Source organism: Triturus cristatus, chromosome 11, assembly GCF_964204655.1.
Source record: "Triturus cristatus chromosome 11, aTriCri1.1, whole genome shotgun sequence".
Lineage (NCBI taxonomy): Eukaryota > Metazoa > Chordata > Amphibia > Caudata > Salamandridae > Triturus > Triturus cristatus.
Genome location: NC_140594.1, coordinates 615,930,181 through 615,958,148, shown reverse-complemented (window position 1 = coordinate 615,958,148; position 27,968 = coordinate 615,930,181). Strand labels below are relative to the sequence as shown.

The 27,968-nt window shown below is 44.1% G+C and overlaps 1 protein-coding gene across 7 annotated transcripts in view; it reads right to left on the bottom strand.

The window, feature by feature from the left end:
- PDLIM2 (PDZ and LIM domain 2) overlaps positions 1 to 27,968 on the bottom strand; it is a 176,056-nt gene that overhangs the window by 31,531 nt on the left and 116,557 nt on the right. For all 7 annotated transcript variants that reach the window (XM_085633995.1, XM_085633994.1, XM_085633992.1 and 4 more), the window contains 4 exons: positions 26,631 to 26,700; positions 24,940 to 25,136; positions 24,613 to 24,658; positions 9,895 to 10,037 (listed from right to left, as the gene is read on the bottom strand). In XM_085633995.1, the coding sequence (XP_085490121.1) occupies positions 9,895 to 10,037; positions 24,613 to 24,658; positions 24,940 to 25,136; positions 26,631 to 26,700 (456 nt within the window). The remainder of the gene's footprint in view (positions 1 to 9,894; positions 10,038 to 24,612; positions 24,659 to 24,939; positions 25,137 to 26,630; positions 26,701 to 27,968) is intronic.

The following is a 27,968-nucleotide window of genomic DNA, read 5'->3' as shown; positions in this document are numbered from 1 at the left end:
CTATACCAACCAGGATTTGGTGGGGTGCATTAACTAATAGAGGTTTCATTATGTACGATAGTGCAGTTACCATTGATTAACATAACTTGTATATGGTTTTCATTCAAGCTGTGCGTTACATTATATGTAGTTACTGGAAGAAAAAACCGAAAAAAGTTATAGAATATTTTGTTACTTAGCCACGCCCACATGCTCACTTGCCCCGCCCCCTACCACGCCCCCTTGTAAGCAACATCACAGATCTCAATTTTTTTTTTAATGCACTTCGACCACTGCACCCGCTTCTCTTCTAATCCATCTCGGCCTCACCCACTTACCTCAGTCTTCACCACCTGCCCCCTCTCCCCCAATTTTATCCTTCCCTGCTTCTTCTTTCTCAGCTTACTTGATGGCATTCTCAATTTCTCTTCCACTCAGTGATTTAAATGGGCAGGTGCTGTCTGGTACGGAGTACCTGCACTTCATCAATTTGAAAGGGAGAGTAGCAACACTTCTCAGCATTGCAGCAATACATTTGGTGGGAGAGTACAGACAATTCTCAGGAGCAAACATGTACTCTAAAGAGTGGGTGCCCGCACTTTTATATTGCCATTTACAGCACCGCTCCACTATATACGTCTCTTGTCCCCACAGACCTCCCCTTCATCGCTATCCCCTGGCTGCCTCCCGGTCTTATTTATGCCCTAAACCCCTTCGCTCACTCCTTATTTACCTTGCTCTCCCCTCTGCATCTTCCTCTCCCAGTCTTTAACGCATCTCTCTATCCTGCTCTTTCCTCCTCATCCTGCCCCCCTCGCCACCGCCCTGGAGTACTCCTTCCCCCCGTCTCTCCCCCGTGGGCCCCCTCCTCTATTTACCCCTCTCTTCCAAGCTCCACGGCTCCTCGAGTTCACCACAGTGTGTCATTTTGAGGTTAACCCTTTCCATCTCCCCTCCAAGGCTCAGAACAGACCCCCTTTGTCAGTGTATTTCCTTTTTGGTCCATCTGACTCATTGCGACCCCGTTGCTCCCAAGGCCCAAGTGCCCCCGCCTTTAGCTTCAAATGCCCCAACTACAAATCTCCATCACCGACTATAAATGACCCTCTTTCCACCACAACTGCCCCACTGGAGAACACCTGCGTCCCAGCTTCCATTCCAGAATGGCCCTCACAGCATCCATTACCAACCTCCCTACTCAAGGCATTATCTTCTGGCTCACTAATGCACAATTCGGTCTCCAAATTCCCATCTTTTTCTGACCCTAGAAACCAAGCCTACTGACCCCAAAAGCCCCCTCTTCCAATGTTAATCGTCCTTCATTCCAACTGCAGAATATGGTCTCTGCACCTCAAACTTCTCTCTTCCTTGCCCCAAATAGCATTTTAACATAACAGCCCATCTTTAGAATGTTGCATGTCCTTCAAACCAAAATGCCCAATCACCAGCCCTGAAATACCCTGCCATCTGATGCCATAGAGCCACTGTTCTGACCCTAAATGTCTACACTCAGGACTACTGATGTCCATCCTGTTGACACCAAAATTCCATTTTCTGTACCTAAATGCCTTCTTCGGACCTCCCACTGCCCACAGGGACTATGGATCCTACCACTCCTATTTCCCTGGGAAGAACAAAGGTCTTTCGCTGTCCAGAGGGCAATAACAAGAGCCCCTGGAGTCCCATAGTGTGTCTCCCGAACCCCTGTTTGATAGGTTACCAGATCACCCAGAGATTGGGGGGGGGGGGGGGGGGGGGTCACATTTCTCTAACAAAAGGCACTTGCCCACCGTGGCCTCTAATTCTGTCAGTTGCAAGCCTCTCAGTCTAGCTGTAGTCTATTATGGGTCTTATTGCATACAACAGAGAGGACTGACGCCCGTGTGGATGGTTGTTGGTCCGTCTGTCTGTCTGTCTGTCTGCTGAAGCACTGGATTTTTCTGGGTGCAACTTTTACGACCTAGACGCCTGCATAGATCTGAGCACCAAGCTACCTTAATGGGGTAGCAGGCGAAATATCATGGTGCGTTAAATTCCCACCACCCCAAAACAAGGGTAAACTGATCGAATGCCACTGAAATAGGGTTGCGCAAGTCTCTTGGTTGCGTAGGGAGTTGAGGCTGTGACCCAGATGACACTGGGAGCCTGTGCCACACAGACTCAAGCAAAACCAGGCGGATGGACAGTTGCACCTTTACTTGCACGTACATCACATTCAGGCTGGCAGCAGAGGGTCATGTGGGTGGATATGGCAATGACCGCGATAGTGATTGCAGCAGTTGCACCTCGTCCCCTTTTCGGATATTCAGCTGGTGCTCCAGAGTTCCAAAGATCTCAGAATCCACCATAGGCTTCTACATAACTTTTTGCGTAAGGTTATGCTATGGTGACGTTTTGGTCTCAGTGTCCGTTGCACTGAAGAATGGTCGCTTGTCAACGTTTCGGTCTCAGATAAATGCTTGGTCACCTACTTGCATGTCAGAGGTGTAAGTGCCCCTCTTACAGCTCATGCACTTGATCGTCTATTTGTAGCATCCCCTCTCCTGGATTGTGAAGAAGGGAGCCGGGGTGCATTTGTTGCCACGTGTGCAAAGGTTTTGTTATTCAAGCAAAGTTGCTAGTAGATCCAGATTAGCGGCCTACCTCTACTTAATGGGGTTTCCCAAATGTTGTGAAGTTACACCCTTGCATAGATTTTTAATAAAACCTGACAATATTTCCCTGTGGGTTGGCAATTAAATAGGGGTACATTTCCTCAGGAGTTAACTTTAGAATTGTTTTTATGCGAATTTGAGGCAGAGGGATTTTGGCTATTTTTTTTTGCTCTCAACAACATGTAAAAGGGATGCGGGAGTCCCAATTTTACTTTGAAAACATACGCACAGCACACTCCATGAACTGTGGGTTAATCCTCACTAGACTATTGGGAAATGTGCATGAGTAAAACTTTACAAATGTGCACATCCGTTTTGCTGGGTTGGTGATAACTTTCTTCCCAAAGATCATGGGTTGCTCAGGAGGGCACCACCCTATACATCTCTCTCTCCTTAGGGTTGTAGCATGCTCCACTGGGTTTAGTACTCGTCGGCACCACTGCCTTACCTTTTCTTGACATCCTCCTGCGCTGCTTCTCTGGTTCCACCCTCGCCATAAAATGTTTTGTAAAGCGAAGTTCAACTCTAGTGCAATCAACAAGCAAGAGAAAGGAGCAGGTAGGGCCATTTATGGCCCCAAACCTGGACCAGTTCCTGCAGGTCAGCCTGCGGCGTGACAAGAGCAACACACCGGACCAATGTATTGGCCCAAATGCAGGGTCCAAGCTGGTCACGTTATACAAAGGACATAGGCTCCTTGTCCTAACGTCACAGTTGTGCTCTGTACTGCTGGGGAGAGAGGTCCCCAAACAGCATCAAGTGGATGTCCCGGAAGCCCTCCAGAGTGTCTCACTGTAGGCACACCTGAAAGGAAAATGCACTTCGCTCGGCTTGGTTCTCCACCAAAATTTGGGTCCAACTTCGAATTTTATTGGACAACTGCAGTTGGGGCAACTGACTCAGGACAGCATAGAAGGTGAGCCCGGCCTCCTCGCCAATGTTCACTTTATACTTAAAGAAAGATCTGCCCAGCACATCTTGAGCGGAGGAAGGCAGGGACTGGAGGCAGAACCCTTGTCTGTCTCCCTCGAGGGAAATGGACCACAGCCCTAGGACCAAGCATACGATTAGAACTGCTGGGCCTTGATGAAGAAGGAGCTGGACTGCCTTGAGCACTGTGAGCCTGCCCTGTACCCCGCGGCCAGAGATCCAGTTGCTCACTGTAATGGTGTGAGGTACTCCGAGGTCCCAAGTACTAGGAGGAGGGGAGACTCCACACCAAAGCTCAGCTCGACCCGAAGAAACCAATCGTCCTAAGCAGCGTGCTCGAGAACCAGAATCTTTTCAGCCTTCAGGCTGGCATGAGTGACCGTCACTTTAGACACTCACTTACAGTGACCGATTGCTGGTGCGTGTGATTTCATTGGGGCCTAACAAATACTGATCCACTGCACCCGATTAGCAATACTCTCCAGACCCACCACCTACTAAAAAACGGCATTGATTCAGAGGAGACGGTGCCTCCCTAGGGACGTCCCAAAATCATCCCAGACTCTGATACTGCAGTGGTACACTCTACTGCCATCTGTTTTTCAAGTGTCACAAGAGCATCTGAAATTGCACAGCCCTCATTGCTGGTGCAGAACTTTGCATAGATGGCCAAAGTCCCCCTCTTCTTCCTGCCAAGTTTGCCACTTGATAAGCCACCTCCACCGTCCTCAAAGAGCGCAAGAGACAGTACGATCCTTGTGCAATCTAGAACCCTGTGCTCAACGAACGGATGCTGCTGTCGTCTACAAGCCCCGTATGAGTTTTGTATCCCAATTACTAAGGGGCAATCCTTTCAGGAGCTAAGGAATCCATATCTGATCCGAAAAGCCATGGGGCAGCAAGGCACTAAATTATCTACAAAGGCAAACAGAACCCTCAGCCTACGCTACCATCTTTTTTCTTTTTAAAATTGCTGAAGTTGGCGAGCCTGTAATTCGCCAGTTAAAATAAACCATTGGACTATGGAAGGGGTAACAACTCGAGATAATACCATATCTAAAATCACAGCAATCTTCTTACATAGTATAAAAAATGCTGTAGGGCCTAAGAATTCTGCCTCTCCACTGCACCCTTCACAGACAATCAAGTAGAAGATCTAACACCTCCAATACACAAAACAGTGACTGAAAATTCAAACTCTTCAGATTCTACTAGTAGACTAGGATTGGAATCTACATTGGCATTGGGGCCAGTTGTCTCGATCACCACCGCTCCGCACTCAATGACTTTGTCGAGGGGAGAGGAAGGCATAGAAACTCATAATATAACTGTACTAAATGGGAGTAACCACTCTATAGGTGACGCAGCAACATCCCTTTCTAATGATTAGGGAGAAGTCAGACACGTCGATTCCCCACAGTCCCTGACCCAAAATCGACAGACCACCCGCAACCCAAAGGATGACAAACGATGTGAATGGACATTCTGGACCACGTACAAGAGGCGACTTCCAGTTTGGATGAAGCACAAGACGTAACAACTTGCATAAACAATGGAATAGTTAAAGCAGGAAAACCTAACAATATTCCGTCACTGGCCATCACTGAAACGCCGCCGGGCAAGATAGCCAATACCAATATTGAAGAAGCAAGACTGATTTTGGAGGATTAGCTGGAGAATTCTGGCACATTTTTAAATACGGTTTTTCGTCTGCTTCAGCTTATTCTTTACATGGGTGCAGGAGATGACCACGCATGCAGAGATTGCAGGCAAGCCACATTTAAATTGGAAACTATAGACAGAAGACTTCAAGATTTAAACACAAAATGTGAGGAAGTTGAGCAGAGGGTTTCTCTAGAGAGGGGCATTGAGGCGACTCACTCAGAATCTGTTACAAACTTCAGAAAGAAACGAACAATGCTAAATCCCCCAGTTGAAACAACTTAAAAATTGATCTTGCAGTTTAATTTAAGATTGGTTGGCGTGCCAGAGAAATTTGAAAAAAACATGGAAATTACATAGGCAGTCTCAAAACTGATTTCAACTCATGTTCTCACAGAGCCTCTGACCAATTTATCAATTGCTAGATCTCATAGCGTTCCATTTAGCTTTCAGAGAAAGGAGACAAGACCTCGGATGATTGTGGTTTATTTCCAAAAGTTCAAAACTTGCGAAAAAGTTTTAAGAAATGCAATCCAGCTTAAAACTATTAACATGAAGAATTATATTTCTTTCAGAATTTTACCTTATGTCTCATAAAGGACTTCACGACATGGCTGGAAATTCAAGTAAATATCTGAGAAATTTAAGGCAAATTTGACTCCGATACAGACAATTCTAGCAAAAATTATTAAGATCATTTTCAGAAACAGTTATAGTGGTATGTTGAGGTCATGACTTCTGTTCGACAGAAGAACTTCCCATGTCCTTTTTTTCTTTATAACCCAGTCATTATAAGCTATTCATCGTAGAATGATGAAATTATCAATCAGTAGCTATAATGCTAACAGGTTAAATAAGAAACAAAAGAGGAATGCCATCTTCACATGGCAGTTTAAATTCAACCCTCGACCTTGAAGCTGGGGAACCGGGTTCGAGCATCGGCAGGGACGTTCAACATCCTGTGATTCTGATTCTAGGCAAATCACTTTATCTCCCTGTGCCTAACAAAATGAATGTGTCCATCTTTAACAAAACTGGTGCTCATGTAAAGCGCTCTGATATCTTCTGGTTGACTTTGGGCTTTATAAAACTCCCCCCCCCCCCCCCCCCCCCCCAAAAGAAAACAACCCTGCTATTATTCTTTTACAGGAAACTAATTTCTTTTTAGCAGAAAGGAAAAAGATAAGTTAAGATCCTTGAATTAAAGATTGCTTTTCTCATAGGCAACTGCTGTACAAAGTGGGCCAACACTAGAGACTAATAGAACATTTTATATCAGTTATAGAACCTCAATTTTGGATAAAGGAGACATTTGGGTAATTCTACTGCTAACAATTCAATGTAGTATTCCTTATGGTCCAATACATGAAAATATTAAGCCTTTGCAGATCTTAGCATAGGAATTGTGCAATTTACCGTACGATAATATAGTTCAGATATTTGAATTATTTACCCTTATCAAGTATTGATTCTCCAATTCTAATCACGGCCAACATAAAAAAATGTAGGCAAATATTTTCCAATGATTTTTCAATGTCAAATCAACTTTATTCAGTCAGATTTACAACTTTATTTGGTCGCAGGTTTACAATATGTCTGGAGTCATATAGTCAAACAACAAGGTATAATATTATTTTTCATGTCAGTTAAGTCAGCGTCCAGGATTGCCTTTTACAGTTCTCCTGTCACTTTCTGAGATGACAATGCAATATCACTATGAAGCTTTTTCCGACCACTCCTTAGTGTATTTCAACTTTAAAGAAAGATTGTTAATAGTTACACACTTAACTGCCGGGTATATGAATAGGGTGAAAGGTTTTGTTTGATTTTCTCCTTGTAAACAAAAAGGTAAATCTAAATTCAGCAACTTGTTTAAGAAATCCAAAACCTGGATATCTTACTAAAGACTCTAGTAAGATTAGTACAATTTCTTTAGATTACTACTCTACACGTTATGAACAATCCATGGAGAACCCACATTCTGATTCCTAAATCGGATACATTTTTACAAGAAGTAGCCCTTCCAGCTCGGATCCAAAAAACACAGAATCCTTTAATTAATCACATTTCAGGGGCTGAAATAAATGGCGCAATAAAACAACTGACTAGTTGAACTCCTGGGGTGGATGGCTTTAGCAACGAATTTCATAAACATTTCACGACAAAATCAATAAAACCTTTGACAATTCTCTTGATTTGAATACAAAGGGTGGATTGATTCGGCCTTCTTTAAAAGAAAGGAATAATAATTTTTGTTTACAAAAAGGGAAGCCAGATAGAGAACAATTAACTATATACCCTTAATGGAGACAATATGGGACATTTTTTCTCCCATTGTTAATAGGAAGAATCGCGCTTATTGAGATGTCCATTCTCCTATTTATTTTACCATATCTTGTAAACTGGAATCTATTGTTTTTGCCAACTTGGAAAGCTTTAGCTCATCTCTTATATGGATTTATAAGGGGCCCTGACCTAACAAATAAAATAGAGAAAGTCAGCCAACAAGTTTTTTGTCATCATGCTAATATAGATAAAGTATCAGTTTATTGTAAAATTTGGGGTAGGTGGGCATATGCCGAACACCTTTACATTGGTGAATGATTGTAAAAAGTGATGAACTGCGCAATGTTAATTTTCCATTGCCACTTTCACTGCATGTTTTTTTTTTAAATATGAGATTGTGTTTAATCTGGATTAGGTAAGGAATGAATAGCGGGACATTAGGAGTTAAGATCCACGAAAAATGGGAGGACTGTACAAACTTTGTTTTCTAATACTTTATGAAATGGAGAAGAATTTTGTGAACTTTGCTCTGGTTGAAATTGGAAGACTAAGTGGATGAATACATTGGATTAAATATATGGATGAAAATGCGAGACATTGTTTAAGATTGTTTATGTTCACTAAAGTTTGTTTTCACACTAGTGCACCCCGGGACTGGTTAACCTGATGAGGTTCCAGCTTCTTGTGCATTTTGTTCTTACCTGTGCATGGACGGAGCGTGATACCGGGGTTGCACACCAAACTCCTTGTCTATGAGTTTGAGCAACGCTGATAGAAATTGCTAGATTACAATTGGCGTGCATCCTGCCATTTCTTGAATACATAATATTTTTCCCATCCCTCGGTCAGCTTGCACCCTGTGTGAACATTTTTGGAAGTGAAAAAAGCCCATTGCGTTAGCAGCACTGAGATTATGCTTTTACTCCCGATTTGGCAGACTGAGAATAATCAGCTGACGCCAGAATATTGCGACATCTGAGGACGGCGACAATTAAGATTTATTGAACATTAATATATTTTTCAATACGTCAGGATTGTTCAAATTTGATTTCGTTTTCACTATAAATTAGGGTCATAATTGATGTATTTAAATTCATAATTTATATTTTTATTCATTTTTTATTTTATTTTTAACAAAATCCGGGGCATATTTGGGTTAGTGTTAATTGCATGTCACAACTAGCATCTCTAGTTCTCTGAGCTACTGGAAGCCAGTGAAGCTTTTTCATTAGAGGCTTAGTGTGGAGGCTGAACGAAGACCAGCCGAGCTACCTGATTTTGGCCATGTGTGTCTACCAGAGGTCTACCTTCCATCAATGCCTTCTTGGCAGGGTTGTTTGCTTCCAAGTTTGCATACCTAGGATCGAGGAGCCTGCGTCCTGCTGATGCCTCTCCGTGCTCACCTACTGTCTCTGAGGCAGAGTTAAGGGTAGGTGGGTGCAGAGATGGGGCCAGCACACAGGATTCAGGCTTGGCCAGCTGGCAGAGAACATACGTGCTTATGAGCCTCTACAATATTGCACCAGTGAGAGAACACTGGTGCGGTGAGATTGAGTCTGCAAAGGGACAGGCGGCTAATGTCAGAAGCCCTTCCTTGCTGAGCGAATCCACCACATGCCTGCAGTGTCCAAGTGTTTGTTTTCCCCGCCTAGCAAGTACATTTGTACAGGACGACACTTGCGCAGACCCCTCTATGGCCAGGATGTATAGTGTAATATCACCAGAGCTCTACCCCTCTCTGCTGATTAATTTGTAAAAATTTAAGTGCCTGGGCCACTGTGGCTGGCACCACACACCGCCCCTGTCAGCACTGCCCAACCTGAACATATACAAAAGAAGTGGGTTGAGTTGAACTTTGGGTTCAACTCAACCAGTAAGGGCGGCTGGAATTCGCTGGTTTTATTACTCTTTTGAACAACATTGAACAGTTTGTTGATGAGCTCTGCTGAATAATAGACAGACAACAGTGGAGGTGTTTAGAAATAGCTGCCGGTGCCAAGCACAGACACACACTGGCACAAATTAAGCGCTGCCACTCTCCTAGCATATCTAGCTGTGCTTCTCCCCTTCCAGGAGACCTTTCCCACGAGCGCTCGCTTGCTTTCAGTGAATTCTTGCTGCAGGTCGTGCTCCTCAACCCAATGTACCTCACAGCAGAAGCTCCACCCTGGAGTGTAACCCCCACCCCCCCCACCCCCCTCCCCCTCATGGATTAGTCTCCCCACTCCTCAACATGGATAACCAGTGTCTCTCGAGGTGCAAAGCTGGAGTGGCTACGGCGTCTCAGGAGGTCCAATGCTCCCAGGTGATACAGACAACACTTGCTCCCTTCTCCCCATGCTGAGCAGGTCCGAATATCTGAGGAACCCCATCACCCACCTACCTCTTCCTGGGGCTGCTCGAGCGCACAATCTGTGGTGAGGTCTGGACAGGGGGTGCCCCAGGGTGCAAGGGCGACTGCGGCCTCTTTCCTGGAGAGTAAACACCGACTGGAGAAGCACTTCTTCCTGAATAGCTTCCCCGTTCCTGAAAACAAATAAAGAACATGAGAAGGTGAGAGAGAGATCTGATGGAGTGGAGGAGACAGTCCTGAGAGAAGCGGAGAGTTACCACAAGGAGGAAGGAGAAAGCTCGGAAGGGGGGTATAATGAGAAGTAGAGAGCCCAAGAGTCAAGAGAAAAATAAAAAATAAAAAACATCATCTAACCGAAGTTGTCCCTACATTTATTTCCCCATCAGTTTTTTTCTCATTGTTTGCTCTTTGAGGAGAATAAAAGATTGACACCTTAAAGTTGTCAAACTGACCAGCGTTAAATAAAGAAATTGCGCTCATGCATCAATCTCGTTTCTGGCTTATTCACAACACTTGACATATCAATGGCTGATGCACCCACCTGTGAACTGTCCTGATCGATAATGGTGTGGCCAGAATGGCAAGAAAAACAGCTATCAATATTTTAAAATTTGGGGAAAAGGACAATTATTTGTTTCAACTAAAAGTGCACTTTTTCCCAACAGCAGAGTCGTCACCTAAAAAGTGAATCTTTGACTCTTTCTCTACCACCGGAGAAGGGTGGGGTCCCCGGCGTTGTCAGAGACCCCCTCGAACAGACAAACCACCCGATTACCAGTGACTGAGACAGTATAAAGGGTATCTCTTGCGGTAAGGCCTCTAGATGACTAAGTGTCACCAAGGACTAGAGGTGGGCTAGTCAGCAAATTTACAGGGAGAACCGAGCCAAGCCAAGAGTCTGGCTTAGCTTTTAGGGCTTGTGCACAAGTTTAGACGGGAAAATGTTTGTTGTATTATTTACATAGCAAACATCACTTAAAATATATTAAAGTAAATTTAAATTTCAAAAAAGTGTATTTCTTTAACATGTGAAACTTTGACATTAATGTCCCATTATAGCACTGAGAAGTACTTATTAAAAATGATATTTTTTTAAACAAACCATTAGTGCACTAAGAGGCAAGATAATTGCCATGTAAATCCTGTACTGGCCCAGAATATTATAGAGCAATTATAGTCCATTAAGTCAAGCACAGTAGGTTCTTGTACAACTGGTATTCTGAACTCACATATTTCAAAGTGTTTTCATACAAGATACCGAAGGAAAAAGAGTTTTGGCAAAATAAAATATTTGCCTAAAAACACACAATTTAAGTGAGGAAGCTGTGATTCATCTGGGTTTTCTGGTTTCCCGTTGCACAAATCAGCCAGGAAAATGGTATCTATCTTTCCTACTGCTAAAGTTTTGTTTTTATCTCTTAATGCACTTTTCTGCAGTTTTTTGATAACGTGAACTCGGCCGGAAGGCACTGAAGTGCTTTACATGAGCACCAATTACATTACACAAGGTCACATGCATTGTTTATAGGCACTGGGGAGATTAAGTGACTTCCCCAGAATCAGCCACCGAGACTTGAACCTAGTTCCCCAATCGCACAGTCTGCAGCTCTGCCCATAATGCCACATCCTGGACGGAGGAAGGGTGGTGGACAGAAGCCACAGGAAAGTTCGGCTTGTTATGGGCTTGTGTTTCCAACAGGACCTCGAGCTGAGCCAGAGCCAGGCTTCAGGCTCAAGCCTGGTTCGAGCTTTCAGTGACTTGTCAACCTCTACCAAGGATTTGGGTTTTTCTATAACCGTGTAATGCATTCTGGAAGTTGTAGTCCAGATTCCCAATAGTTGAGCCCATTGAACTAATAGGTCTAAAAACAATGATTTGCAATAGAAAATCCCAAGACTTGTGCATGGAGTTCTTGGTGACAGAGTCATCTGATTTTATTAACTGAGCAGTTAATTTCTGCAAACCTATGAGCAAATCAACGGCAGAGTTAGACCAATTACCAATCCCTGGCCGAACAATGGAGTGCCACACAGCTAGGGCAGCATACTTTATTGTAGCTCTCATTTCTAAAGGAAACATGTGTAACAACGTTGCTGTAAATTGCCGGACCGAGATTTAAATACCGTGGTTAGCTCACGCCATGTGACCATGGGCACCATTTTACAAAGTTGGGCTTTCGAATGACAATCTAATGCACTCTGCATGTCTTGGGTTTGGTTTGCTTTGAGCAAAAAAATGATAAATAGACCAGGCATGAGTGATTTGCAGTTTAAAAGCTAATGACTGGCGACAGTGAGTGTCTATGGTGACAGAGTGACGTGGTAAACCTAGATTTAACGGTATCATTGCACTTATCAGCTTTAACCATAGGTGCCATCACTACACAAACGGATGGTACTCTGTTAATGACCTCGTAGAAAGAGGGCTGGTTGCCACGAAATGCAATGTTGTGGCCTGAAGGCATGGATCCCAGGTGGTACCATGTCACCAAGGACCCAATGCTCCATCCCGGTGCTTTTTTTTGTTTTACACATCCTTGTTTCATTTGTATTTCAATTGGACTACAAGTCCCAGGATTCATTAGATTGTTAAACTAAACCCAGGAACGAAGCACTGCGTCCTTGATGGCATGCAGCTGTACTATCTGGTAACCATGCCTGCAAGTCCACCCTGACGCATGCAGTGCGCGCTTAACCCCCGACCTATCTCGCAGCGGTGCACACATTAACTGCTCTGTAATTCGTAGACACTGAAGCAGCATAAGGGTGCATCGTTCATGTAGTTTTTAACACAGATATCGTCATCCCGGGCCTTTCCGGTCCCGCAGGCCTCCAAACACCTTGAAATATTGGCCGTGGCCACACAGGGGCGCCATACTCCGGCGGATGATAGACAACACTTTCATACTGAACTCGTTCTCCGCCGGACAGAGCCCAGTCAGTCAGCCAGTCTGTCAATGTTATGGGAATGAAGCGGAGTGACCTCCAGCTTCCTCCGTCAGTGCCTTGTCGGCGCTATAGCGTCCGGGCTGTGTCAGTTTCCTTTAGCAGTGTACTCCTTGCTATACGAAACCGGACCCCTTCGCACGCCCCCTACCCCAATCGCCCCATCTGCTGTTAGTTATATTTTTATGGAAACACAAGAAAGTATAACTAGAAGCCGCCCTAAGCGAGAGCACGTGCCCCGGGCAGGCGGCCCATCTGCAGGGCACGCAGGCCCGACAGATGTCCAAAAACATCAGAGAGGGGTGGATGACGAGAGAGTTTATTCAACCCAGAAACACGCGCGACTCCAAAGAACCGCTCCTGCATAATTTGAAGACTGACTTCATGTAACCAACGGGCATCAGTAAAACCAATAGGGTTGGTACTTTTTAGGCCTTGTTCATACACCTCTTTAGCTTTCTGTCGGAGACCTCATGTTATCAATGGCGTACAGGGCCGGCTTTAGCACCAATGGCGCCCAGTTCGACAATGTTTGTTGGCGCTCCCCCCCCCCCCCCCCCCAATGACCACCTACGCCACAGATTCCCTCACCACCACCATTTGACAGTGTCCCTCAAGTTCCATAACCACCGTCTCTTAGATTCATTTAGTTTTATAGCGCCACGCAAACTAGTTTAAGATGTCAGAACACTTTACATTACACACGCATTGCACAGAGACAATCAATCATCAGTGTGCTAATCAGTATATAGGAAATGTTACATAAGACAGAGGCCTACAAGGAATAAGAGTCATATTTCGTCCATACTGGTAGGCAGTATAGTTTAAGAGGGATTGGACTGGAAAAGCACAAATTCTGGATTTAAAATGTAACACCATTTTTAGGGGTTTTCTTTAATAATTAGAATTGATTTCTACCCAAATGAACCCCTTTTGCAATATTAGGACAATGAAAGACTGGGCAAAAAATATATATAGCTCTAATATTTTCCTTGCAGTGTGCAAGCAGCTTTTTGATGGCAGTTAATAGCTCACTGTCAGGATTTTAAGTTATAAACTGTAAATAACAAAAGGATCTCTGACAAAAGCTGTAACTCATTGATCTATTTATATTATATGCACTTTGTGATGTGCATGGGACAAGTTCTTTGCAGCAGGCATATTAACCCTCTGCGCTATGATGAGTCAAAACTTTCACTAGACAAAGCTGCGGTCTCTCTCCAGGAAGAACATTAATCACCGGAGTTGTAATTTTTATTGATGGTGGAAAATTGCTGGGACAATGTACGCGGCATAAGGTGCTTTTAAAACAATGAACATGGCGCCCCCACCCCAAGTCAGCGCCCCGGTGTGATGGCACCGATCGCACCGCCCTAGAGCCGGCCCGGATGGCGTAACACAAAACGATGCCCCCGCCATGCAAAATGTGATGAGGGGCCACAGAGTTCCCCCATGTCTCAAAGATATTTATTGGTCTTGGGTTGAATGGGGGGGCACTGGAGGGTTCCCCCCCCCCCGGCCTGTTACGAATACTTTGTAATAGTGTATACCTTACAATATATCATTCAGAGAGCGGGCTTTTGGTCTGCCCCTTTTAGACATTGGCTCTCTTGCAGTTTTAAAGAGTTGAGGTTGGTTGGGTGGGCTGTAGGTAAAGGCCATGGCATTTTGTGGAAGGTTATACGGCAAATGTAACCTTCGTCTTCTTCCCCTTCCAGTGGCTTTGCAGGCCAGTATGGGGCTTCCCTGTGTCATCTTTCCCCCCTTCGCTGTGTCTAGGCCCCCTCAGATCCTTTAAAGAAATGCTGCTTGCACCAAAAAAGTACAAGCATTGGCAAAACCAATACAAGTAAACCGGCATTGGCAAACCAAGATATTAGGCTTTGCTAATGCTTGTATTATTATGGATAGCACTCAATGTCTCGGACGCACAAGCTCACATCACCGTATTTATTATGCACACACACACATTCTTACAGACACAGCCGCACAAGGACATCATGGTTGGCGTGCTAGTTGGTAGCGGTGGTGATGTTGGGAACAGTGGCAGTAATGAAGCCGCAGTGAAGTGCAGAGTAGAGCTATGAAGGACAGAAGGGCAGAGCCGATCTAGGACTGCTGAATACCAGACGAGCTTCCCCGCATGCATGTCAAAGGAGCTGCTGGGAAATAGTCATTAAAAAGAAATGAGCAGCGTCAACGAGGGCAGAGCAGAAGCCGGGTCTTCCTTTTACCACCATGGAAAAAACAGAAGAAGCGGGGTATAGCAGGAGCCGGGATGACATGAGCTGCAGTGAAGTGACAAGGAGGGCAGGACACAGCAGAAGATCACAGATTGACATAAACCCCTTTGCCGGTCAGTGGCTTCCCTTTCCGATGTGGAACTAGACTGTACGCAGACAAAATGGAATCACTGACGCTGCCTGCCAAGCCAAACACTGAATGGTTATCCCTGTGAGCAGACAAAATGTGACTGACATGGCCTACAAAGCAATAAGTGAAGGGGCCGTCCCCGTCTCCCATTCCTGTGCTGTCGTGAGGACTGAACTGAATTAAGATGACATTCCAACAAAGCAGTGGCTGAAGGAGACTGACCCAAAGCGCCTTTCTGTGTGATAAACCATGGCCAGCAGCTAACAGCCTGCCGAAACCAGTAGCGCAGCAAGTTTGCCATGAACCCGGGTGCAAGCAATGAAAAGAACCCTATGACTGCTGCCGGGGTAGTAAATACAGCAATTATCACGGTTCAATGAGCCCCAGTGCCACTCTACCTGCTGCACTATTTGTAGCTATGCCCCTGCCTGAAACAACCAACAGTGTCAAAAGGCTGTGGCACAAGCATGGGCTGTGATGTACAAAAATTATGCAACATAAAAGATGATAAAACAGGAGACAGATGCAAAGACCCTGGAGAGTGTGAATCAAGGGGATGTGGACACGCTAAACACATTTAGGACATGCCATGCAAAAAAATGCAAGGAGAAGGAGCTATACAACAAGAGAAACGGTGCAAGAAGACAACAGATCGAAGAACCAGGGAACAAGTAGTTTAGTCAACATTGGTTATATCAGAACCTACTTCTATAACAGGCACCTCAGAAAAGAAACAAAAGAGGGACTAAAAGTCACACTACAAAGACTGACACACTACCATAGATGTATTAAGAGTCCACGTACCCTAGCTATATAACAAACACCTCAGAGAAGAAACAAAAGAGGGACTAAAAGTCACACTACAAAGACTGACAGACTCCCATAGATGTATGTAGAGTACAAGTCAAACACAAGAGGGACCCTGTTGGCTTAAGAATAGGAGGATACAACAACAGTGAAAAATCAGCTGTCAAAATACAAGTGACAACAATGCTCCTCCACGTACTTTCTAATATGTATAACTAAAAAAATGATCAGTATCATGAATCCGATATTAAAAAATATATTTTATTACATAATATTAATTTATTTTCTACTGTACATTGTAGATAAATTTGCATTTCACAGAATACATACAAAATGTGTCTCAATTAATATCTTTTTAACACATATCCATATACATCAATAATATGTATAATATTAGCATAAAGAGAATTGCCCCAACGCGTGTTTCGGTGAGACACAGTTAAGAATTAGTTATTCCACCTTCATCAGGGCACTGGACAAAGTATATGGATGGTGGTTGGGGCCATCCAAGTTAGAGAGACAGACCTTTCGGGAAGCCCGTTCCAATTAGAATAAGGTCTACTGTAGCAAAGAGTTACTCAGCTCTTCTTCAAGATGATAATACTAATAGGTTAAGCAGTACACTTCAGCCGGACTGTCAGATACCAAGACCAAATCCACAGGAGCCGACGATGGTCCCAGCACCCCACCATCTCAACCGCGACCCGAAAAGACTTTCAGGGTCGCTGCTAAAGCAGGGGGGGGGGGGAGGGGAAGTGGAAAAGAGAGGGAGACAGCCTTCGTGATGTGAATTAGAGTCCTCTCTAGTTTCAGGGCCAATGGATTCGACGTGTTCTACAACTGTATCTGTAAAGGGAGACAAAAATCATGAACATACAATTCCTTCCTGATTCTAGACTATTGTTCCTCTCGTATTAGTATGAGTTGTCATGAACTTGCTTCCATTCAGCATCTGTAACATATAAGGTCTTATTAAACTACCTTTAAACTCAACCTAACTGTTGTATTTGATTAATACTACACCTCATTTACCTTTCTGTCTGACAACTCAATGTTCATTTACTTTGTACTCCGTATTCGGCATTTAATGCTCTCTTGTCATTTCGTTTTGTTCAATGGAAAATTCCAATTTTTATCTCGCTTCTTCTACCAGATTTCACAAACGTTTCTTGCAGTCAAATTGGTTAATGGGTAAATTGCGCGGTACTTAATGTTTCTAAAATAAACATTCTCAATACGGCTTACCGCTAGTCATGAACTCCTTGGAGCAGTTAATATTGACACTGAAAGTTGAGTCACGAAGGGAGAAGCCCAACGCGTTACCTCAATTCTTCATGTTTCGGTTCGGCATAAATCTTACTGTTGTCAAATCTCCCTCGTTGCGCATGCGTTTTGCCTGAGACACTTGAACTCTAACTCAAATCTAAACTAAGACGCTACTTGCATTGCTGAAACTCGTTTCCTCACAGAATATACCATGCACAGTGGGGAAACTCTCCGTATTCCATAGAATTTCAGTTGAAGTGCGCAGTTCCTTCTCAGAACATGCGCATTGGCTCTCTCCCGGTTGCGCGTTCAAAGACACTAGACCGCGAACCTGAGTTTGAACGCATTTCGCCGATGGCGGCCATTTCCCTGTGAGAGTCTTTTAATGTTCTTATACACTGTCTTACAATGAGTTTTGTGACTAAGTGTCTTTTTCTCCATTGTGGGTACCCGGTTATGTTTCTCAAATGTTGGTTCTTTTTCTTGGTCATACCTATTAATTGAGTTACTGCTACTGTAGTCTTGACAACTATATTGCAAATTCCAGTCTAGGTATTCAATCAAAAAGGTCCTTTCCTTAGAGATAATTCAGACAGAATGAATATATGGGGAAGAACAAGACAGGCTAGAGTATATCAAGATATATGTGTCCCCCAGAAATCGATAAGAATTAGAAGTAATTCTCTCTCCTTTACTATATTGGAAAAAGTTCCTGATATGGTGAGCGAGGGGTCCTCCATTTATTTCACGGTCAGATGTAAAATGCATCTGTCTCATTTCAACGCGCGTCAGCGCAATTCTCTTTATGCTAATAATATACATATTATTGATGTATATGGATGTGTATTAAAAAGATCAATTTAGACACATTTTGTATGTATTCTGCGGAATGCCAATTGATTCTTGGGCTATATATAATTGATTAAGGAATCAGAGTATTGCCAACATGGGATTCTAAGCATTGTTTTTAGTGAACAGGGTGGATTTGCGTCTTTTTGAACGAATGTGTCTGGATGTTTTGATGTAAGAGCATGATTTTTAAGATCATTGTAGCAGGATAGGGAGCCCATGAATAATTTTATTTTTTATTTTAGTATGTCTGATTGATGATGCTGATTCTTTTATGAGTTATACAGATTTGAAAGTAAGTAGAGGAGCTTTGTGGTCTCCTATATTTTGACTGTTGGAGAGTACAAGTCTAGCTATATAACAAGCACCTCAAAAAAAACAAAAGAGGGACAAAAAGTCACACTATAAAAACTGATAAGACTCCCATAGATACATTAAGGATATAAGTCCCCTAGCCCGTTATAGGACTCACACAGAGGACACTGGTTAGGACAACTGCGTATCTCCAGATATTTGTTACCTTTCCCTCACAGGCACCCTTTCTGGGATAACTTGACATATTGTGCCCATGGATCTCAGGATTCAAGCACGAACAATCGTCCGCTGGGCCCTACGGAGTATCAAGATAGGGGAAAGTCCTTATTCTAAAAATCATTTTACTCTTATTTAAATGGACCAGGGGAGGTCCTTTCAATCCCACGACCTACACTTTAAGGAAACCCTTTGCCTCCCACAACCTTAGACATTAGCCTGCCCAAGAACCGAAAGCACAGAATTAGTGAAGCCTGCACTACAAAAAAGCAGTGGCAAAGCCAATAGGCCTGCCTTTAATTGCCAACACATGTAAACACAGGAATTCATAAATGCGGTTCCTCACACAGAACCTACCCTATTGTCTTTGCCAATGCAGGGAAGATAGTAGTAAAACACAATGAATTTCTTTAATAAATACACATAGGAGACAAACAAATTAATAGGACAAAACGTGATGATTCAGTGTCCTTTCCAGATATAAAACAGTCCCTCCCAAATCCAAGGGAAACATTTCTTGGAAGGCAGGATAATACACCAAATAGCCAATAACATGAGGTGAAAGAACCCACGCGGTGTAGATTTTAAAGAACTGCAGCTGCGCTGCCAAGCCGGAGTTAAAAATTGTGTAACACAGCAGAACTCCCAGCACAGACAGACTGTGCTGGCCCTTTTCTAAAATATTTATTGCTTTAACTCGCAATTTGACAAGCCTGGCTCACAAAGTGTCTAGACCCCGTTCAGTAAATTCTGGCTCTAGGGCAATTAAGCATTCCTTTGTCTGCTGTAATTGTGTATTTCCTAGATTTGCGATCTTTATTAGTTACTGAGCAGCGGCCAGGCCAACTGGGCCATTGTTTTATGCTAGCAAGTGATCACAAAATTCCGGATTTCTTAGAATGTTGTAACACGGGAAGGATTCTGCTTTGTCCCGGTTCTGAGTGTCAATAGCCTTCCTCAGCCTGCCACATAAAAATGGCTGACGGAGTGAAGAGGTGACATCACGGTGACGGTGCTGGGAGGAGTTTCCTAATGAAGTCTGGGATATAATTGGACTGGATTCCCGAGCAATAAGCACCATTTCTGCAAGTAAAGTCAGTTGGGGAATAAAGCAGCACGATCCCTTCCACCAGCCAACAAGACCGCTACACTCCTCCCTCCACCTCGCCCACTCCCAGCAGCGGCCGATCCTTCTTCTCCCCCCCACCTCTTCGATCAGCACCAACAGTACTGGAGTTCATAATGAGACTTAAAACCTGTCTCTACAACAAATAACTCGGAGCAGCAGAACCTCCCCATCCCTAGCGCCTGGAGACCCTCACGGGTGATAAGTAGCGCTATATAAATCCGGTCTGTTTGACAGATTGACATCTTTAAGAAAGTATGGAGCTTCCAGAGCGGCCGGTTCAGACAGCGAGGGCTCCGGGCTCAGTCGTGATTACAAACTGTACCAAGTGTACGGGCACTCCCACGGCTCATGGCTATATAGACAACAGGAGTAAATCACCTGCTTCTCCAGGGCCTACGACCAACTGGGTAGCCGCACCATGGCGTAGGCAGTGTGTCAGCTCCCCACTACAGCAGTGACTCCGATCCTAAGGGGCGCCATGTCAGGGCAAGACTGCTTCCAGTCCCTGGATAGCCTGCCTTAGAGTACAGACTGCTGCCGCCCCCTGGCATGGTCACCCTACCTTAGGATACAGACGTCTCCCAGCCTCTACCATAGGGATATGATTACCCATAGCCCTGGGCATCCCACATTAGGGGACATACTGCTTCCGGCCCTCTGTTTCCTACCTTGGGGTATAGACTGGTGCCAGCCCTTAGGATACAGAGTGTACCCAGTCCCTTGGCATCCTACCTACTGGTACAGACTGCTGCCAGCCCTGGGCATCCCCACCTCACGGTACACACTACCCTATCCCAGGGTGTAGACTTCTCCTAGCTCCTGGTTATATTACCTTGCGGCACAGACTGCTCCCAGCCCCAGCCCCTGGGCATCCCATTTTAGGGCACAATTAGGGTACAGGCTGGTCCAAGATCGTGGGCATCCCATCTTAGGGTGCACACTGCTCCCAGCCCGTTGGCATTCAGTCTTACAGTGCAAGTAGTAGGTTGTTTCCAGCAATGAAGTTTCGATAAAAAAAGAGAATCAAATGGTCCCGCACAGATACAATTAAGTCCTTTTAAGGTTTCATAGACGAGGACAAAATGTTAAAATGATTCGGCTAAATATGGAATGTTTTTCATTCTTTTTTGTGGAAAGATAAAGAGGTTTTCTGCATTTCTGCCAAGTCTGTTTTCAGTGGGGCGAGAAATACCAGGTGCCATAGACTGGCAGGTGGCCAGGAACCACAAGGCGGTGGAGTAACAAAAGGGTGGGAGTAACCACGGGGTGTAGGAACTGGGACAAACTTTACATAAACCACGTGCAGGGAAATGGTGTGCAGGCAATATACAATAGGTGAAATGTATTAAAATGATATCAGGGTAATAGGATTTACGCAGAGGTGGAAAGGTGGACCTGCAGGGAGCGGGTGACGTGTAGCAAACTCTGGGCTTGATAGCAAACACTGCAAGTGCTTGGACAGTGGCAGGACTCAAGCGCCGCAATGGGGGATGGAGACCACAGGAAACACTATAATCGAACCAAGAATTAGTCTAAAAAAATTTTTTTAAAAAAGACTATAGGTTCTTTTAGACATGAAACCTGGTTAATCCTCATTAAACATATTTTTTGACCAAGTATTCATTTTTAATCTCACATCACATATAAGCACTGCACATCACTTGAGTCCTCAAGTCTTGGGTACATACCCTGACAGGAGTTTGTTTCTCTTTTGGGTATCACTGGCCTGTGCACCAAGCAGAGTCTTCTGTGACCCATGATTCTGGGCTCAGACCGTGATTCCTTAGAGTTCCAGATGACGATGCTCCGCCAATAAGGGTGGGCTGATGGACTCTTAACCTCCTGTTAGGTGGTGTCCCGATCACCTGTAGGATCTCATGCACTCCCTTATAGCAATTATTGGCTAGCTATTCTTGTTTCTATGGACTTGGCACCTTCTGATGGTTATTTGACCACAGGAAACATACACAAACCACCAAAATTAACTTCCTAGTCCTAATATTTTATTTTTACGAATTAATTCAAAACTTAACACCGAACATCTCTCTACTAACCACACACAACTACACACCAACAAAACAACAGACACGATCAAACACTGTTACTCCAATATGCCCGAAAGCCTACCCACATCAACACAAAATGGTGATCTAATGGAAAATGCACTACGAATACATAACAGAAGTTAGTGCTAAACAAATATGAATACTAGAACAATGCCGGAAAGGACATCGCAGGTCTGTGAGATGGCAGCGGTGTAACGCAAAATGATGGGCTCAATGAGGGCCCACTGAAGAACTGCCCCCCCATGCCGCAAGGGCCTGAATTACACCCCTGCCATAGACACCTGGGGTACCTTTTGCTGGGCCTCTGTCTGCTAGGGATATTAAATAAACAGTGTTGGTTTTCAGTTTTTTCCTATTTGGGGAAGCAGGGTGGCTTTACCGAGCATTTATATGTTTCTTATTCCATGGCATCACACACATTCTACCAGGCATGCAATGGCATGGCTTAATGGCTGAGGGGGGGGCTCCTCCAAGGCAAGGGTCTCTTTTTAGGTCTCGCCTGACCCAGCGCATGCGCTTGTCTGACGTGACTTATTGAGAGGGCTCCAAAAAGTGCTACCAGGCCAGCCTATAGCTACAGTGCATGTGCGTGGGCGTGCACGCTGCGCTTGACCGCGATTACTTTCACTTTTGCGGCTGCAGGGCCGCTTTCATGTTTGATCGCGATCACTTTCACTTTCGCGGCCGCTTGGCATAGCCAATAGGTCTCGCTTTTGGGAACTTATAAGTATTTAGTTATGCAACTGTTGCATGGCTAAACACTTATAAGGTCCCAAAGGCGAGACCTATTGGCTATGCCAATGCTTGTTTAATCTTAAGGTCATTCCCACATGTGGCAGTCAGTGCAGCGTAAGATTTAAGAGTAAAAACTGCAGAGTTCGCCTAACCATTACATGCACCAAATACACACTGCAGTGATGGCTACCCTGGTTCAGGACCGAGACACTGTGAGAGCTAGAATTCCTCGGAGTAGGTCTTTGAAAGCTTAACGAATGATTTTGTGTTCACATATTACACGCAGGCTTCAGCACATATCATTAAACGCCTTTACACGCAGGCTTCAGCACATATCATTAAACGCCTTTACATCACATATGCCAGTTATGAGTATCCAATGGTAGGACCAGCAGCTTCTGGGCAAATCACGTAATCTCCACGTGCCTAACAAAAATGGATGTGTCCGTCTGTAACACAACTGTTGCTCATGTAAAGCGCTCTGATACCTTCGGGTCAAGTTCACGCTATATAAAACTCAGAGAAAATAAAAGCAGCTGCTACCCCTGACCTGCCTTCTGGTAGCCACGCTCTTTGCCACCACTGGTCTTGGGGTTAAGGTAGCTACAGGAACAGAACGTGTTCCTGGTGGAGGTGGGCAAGATAACCAGGCTTAAACCTGGCTCGGGTTGAATTTCTGCCTGGACTCTTGTTCCATTGAGAAATAGAGGCAGGCATCCAAGTACTACTGTGTCCATCTTTAATTTAAAAGACAAAAACACTAGACGCATGGCAGCTGAGCGCACATAGTCTTAAAAGTGACTTTCTGCTGCGTTCGTTGCAGTCAAGCTGAGATACCATTTGCGCGTGTGTTACTGGAGACTTCAGTGTCCACTCTGTTTAGTTCATACATTTATTTACTGACATGGAGGGGTTGGACTTCTCCCCTGCCTCACTGTTTGTTAAGCCAAGTGAAAGCAGTGACATTAACATACACATAGTTTTCTTCCTTCCCTTATAGGTTGTGTTTTTTTTCCAGAGAAAGAGATTTTGACATTTTATACATATATCAGGTTGGGTTAACATGCGATAGGTGTATTTAGTAAGCATAGTGTGCTAATTTAGTTCATGAAATATTTGGACACAAAACATTTTCATTTGTTTTGAAAATAGAGTGGGCAGGAGAAATTCATCCAGTGGCTGAATTGCACAATGTGCAACCAGGAAACCTTGGTTCAGCTACATCTTCCTCGCTTGAACAGTGTTGTGATCCTACGCAAATCACTTTACTTCACCGAGCCGCATTTAAGCGTCAAATCTGAGACCACTTTGAAGAAACGCACTTCAGGATGTGCACTGTATGAAAACCTCACACACACATGGTTTACTAGACAATAATTGTGCTCCATGTACAACAGCCCTACTGGCCACATATACAATTCACAGTACAAATTAACAGCTCTTGGTAGCGTTGTCAGGGAAGAGTTTATGTTTAAGTTAAAGTCAACCACAGATTTTCAAGACACACCCTAGTTTTAATCGGAAAGAGTATTTATCACGGTTTTACATGACTTTTGGCATTTACATGCGAGTTCTCTCTATGGCTCCTACTTATGTGTTGGATCTTAGAATGAAGCCAGAATCCTGGTGCGGCTCTCCCAAAGAATTTCTTTAGATGCTCACCTCTGGATCCTGGCTCTTACGAGTCATATTTACTTTTGTTGGTTTCCAGTCCTTTTCCTTCCCCAAGCTCTGTAGCAGCAAAAAGGTCTAAGGATGGCACAAGGCTTTATCCCGCTGATGTCATTGGTGGATTAAACAGGGCTTGCGCTCGCTTATGTTACCCCTGGCCTTTTGGTGAGTCGGCGTGCATGCTGGACATGTGCCTCAAGGTCCAGGTCACACAGGATGAAGATGCCGTAAGCAACAGAAATAAGGAGGGGAAAGTCTGAATGCTGAATAGTGGGAAGGACGAACAGTATGAGCTGAGAAGAAGTAATCGAGAATATGAAGACCATCTTATTACTTGAAATGCCCCATCGATTCACCACCCCCGCTGCTTCTTACCCATCTCGGCTGTGATGTGCTCGGTGGAGTGGCCTGGGTCTGCAAACTGGGAGAGAAGAAGAGAATGGGTCAGACAGAGTACTAGGACTTACAGCAGAGGTGGGCTTGGCCTACAGAGAAATTGAGAGATTCCTGACAGGGTTGTGCCTTTGAAAACTACACAGTTGCGCTCAAGTCAGCCATATGCTGGGTGTACCCCGGACATGACTTACTCTTCCCCCAAGGCTTACTGTTGGTTTTAAGGCCTTGAAATGTCAGAAACCTCAAAATTATTCAAGAGACCATCACCACCACCACCACCAACGATGACAGGAAAAGGGAACTTACCTCTGCTTGCTCACCACAGCTTCAGCATCTGCGACAAGAGCACTCCTCTGACGGTCGCCATATCCATTGCGTCGGTGTGCTGGCTGAGGAGAGGGCGGAGAGAAGGGGCTCCCGGAACGTGGGCTCAGACTCCCAGCACTTGAATATGAATCCTCTGTGCTATTGGCATTCTCGTCCCTCACGATTTTCACTGTTTCCTGAGTCCCAAAAATAGTGACACACCAAGACAGAATTGATTATTTTTGATATGGTAGAGGTGGGACGTAGTCAATTATTCATCTCACATTTATCAACAGGATAAAAACCTCTTTACTGGACCCTGTAGGTCAATTCTCTGAGGGACTTCCTTTGATGAAACAAAAGATCAACACACAATGGCTTCCCACTCGTTCCAAGTCTATTTCTTTGTAGACTGCTGTACTTTTAATTCACACAAGGTTAAATCTATACTCTAACCCTATCATAGAGTTATGCACACCTTTAGAACGTATACATTTCTAGAAGATGTAGTAAATTTCCTCTCCACAATCATAAGGATTGCTAAGATTTTGACTATCAGGGCAAAAATTAAAAGCTGTCAAAACCAAAGTTGGGCAGATGCCCAACTGAACTTAAAATACGAAGTGGCTAACAGCATAAATATAGAGTGCAAACTATGCGTAAAAAAGTTCAGCGTGGACTCAATTCTGCCGTTTGAAACCAGAATCTTCTAACTTTTTGCAATTATAGAATTATGTAACAACTTCTATGGAGACAAAGCCATGCTAATGTATGTCCAAACTAGCATGTGAACAACTTAAATCCCTTTGTTATTAGTTTCATTTGGGAACAGGAGAAATCTAAGAGGGACACAAAACTGTGGAGACTATCACAGAATAGAGGAAATTGACTTTTGGGGTTTCGGTTCCAGTACGAGCAACCATGGGGAAGGTCACCACTAGTAAATTCTCAAATTAAGGAATGTATTTTCATGTACCTAATCATTACTGGAGATTAGAGATATATTTAATTTTACAGAAATGTTAAGCGTAAGGCATCACAAGCACTTGTTACAGTTTGAAATGACAAGCACGTACTAAACACAATTTATTGGAATAGGGATCTATAATATGGTGTAGACATGCATAATAATTACTACAAATATTTCTGCAAGTAACTAACTGAACAAGGTTAGGTCGTTTTTCCACCAAGGGTATAGATTACAGTTCACCCAAAATCAGTGGAAATCATGTTTTCAAGATGAAGCTCTTTCAAATTTTTACAAATGTGCATCTATATTATAGTCAAGAAAGGAGGTAACGGTCAATGTATACGTCAATCCCTTTTTGACAAAGTTTGGCATTGCCAAAATTCATAGTACAGCTGTCTCATATTAAATAATTTTGATTGTGTACCTAATAAATTAGAAAAGATAGGAGGGCGGTAGGGCAAGGAAATATAATAAATGGTAACATTTCTGAATTAGATATTACAATTAGATATAAAAGTCTATAGTTCCATATTCACAACTTAAGCATTACAAGATATTGGTTTGAACACAACATGCTTCCAAGTTTTGTAGCCTTCAAACACATTACATGGAACTATCAGCTAGAGATAGTATCATCTGGGTGCTAATTTGGCACAAAGCCTCGTAACCTGCTCTAACCCTTCATTCCCAGCTACCCTCGAGCACTTGCCCCAAGTCTCACCTGGAACCGCGTGGCCAGGAAACTTGGAGAGGCAGATCCGTCCGTCGTCTGCAGAGTCAAAATATCAGGCCTAAAAAACAATAATCGAGAGGCATCATTGTGGATCCCATATGGCACTTTGTTATCTTTTTAATGGCCAGCCCCAAGAAACATGACCACACTTTTTAAAAACCTTTAAAGATAGTTTGCATTCTCCAGAGGTGCCCCTGTCACACCAGAAGGACATCTTTCAAAAGCCAACAAGAGCATGTCCCATCCAGGGACCATGGTCTCACAAATGGTGCCCTTCCAACACTCGAAAACAAATTTCTCTTCTTTTTATGAATTCCAAAGATGACCTTTGAGTCCTTGGCCAAATAGCCAACAAGTCTTCAAGACAACTCTTAGAGAAAAAGATTGCACCTAAAAGGATTACCAAGAAAGATGCAAATGAAACAGTTGCCATGGGCATACCATAGGTACGCCAATCCTAATAGTATGGATCTCCAGTTATCTGTATGCCGCTTGCTAATTAAATGGGTAGAAAAAGAAGACCTATTTTTGCAACCTAACAGTAGTTATAGATTCTGCTCATGGGTTGTCCATTTTTCCCCCTCATCTGTATTGGTGCACACCTCCTCCTTAGGTGCAGAGTCAAACTCTGATCACTGTGGCGGATGCTAGACCCAACAATTGGCCTTTGCTAAAGATGAGGCCTCATCAGTCGGGCTACCTGCAGCTTTTGAATTTCTAGGGTTCCCTTTATCCCGGATGGGCATCTCTGTCTCATCATTTCATTCCCTGGTCAGGCAGCACTGCTACCCCTTCCCAGCCAGCTTTACGTGACTCCAGTGAAATGGATATTCCAAAAAGGAAGCAATATCGTAAAAAGTGCAGATTTGTAGCAGAAAACGTGGAAGCGTTTGTCTTCACCTGACCAGGGGAAAAGTGTCTACTTCACAGCGCTGGTGTCTTTTAAAACTGCAATAGAGAGGGAAAAGGTAGTACCTGGTATGCTTGCCAAGAAAAATGGTTTCAGGGAGGGGACAAGAGATTGTGTATGAGCATGCTCCCTGGCCACTGGCCAAGGGTCGACCATGGGCAGTCTGCAGACCACACACGCAGTCCACACACATGCACACACAGTAGTCCAGTGGACTTCGCCATTCACTCATCTGGGCACACACATGAAACTGCATACACCTACATACATGTAGTCAAACTCCATCCATGTCCCTGACACGATGGAGGCAGGGGGCTCCACTCATGGACGACTGTGCATATTTTGCATGGAGATAGTCTGCAGCCTCCCCTCCGAGGGGTACAGGGAAAAAGGCCCATCACAGATTATTAATCATG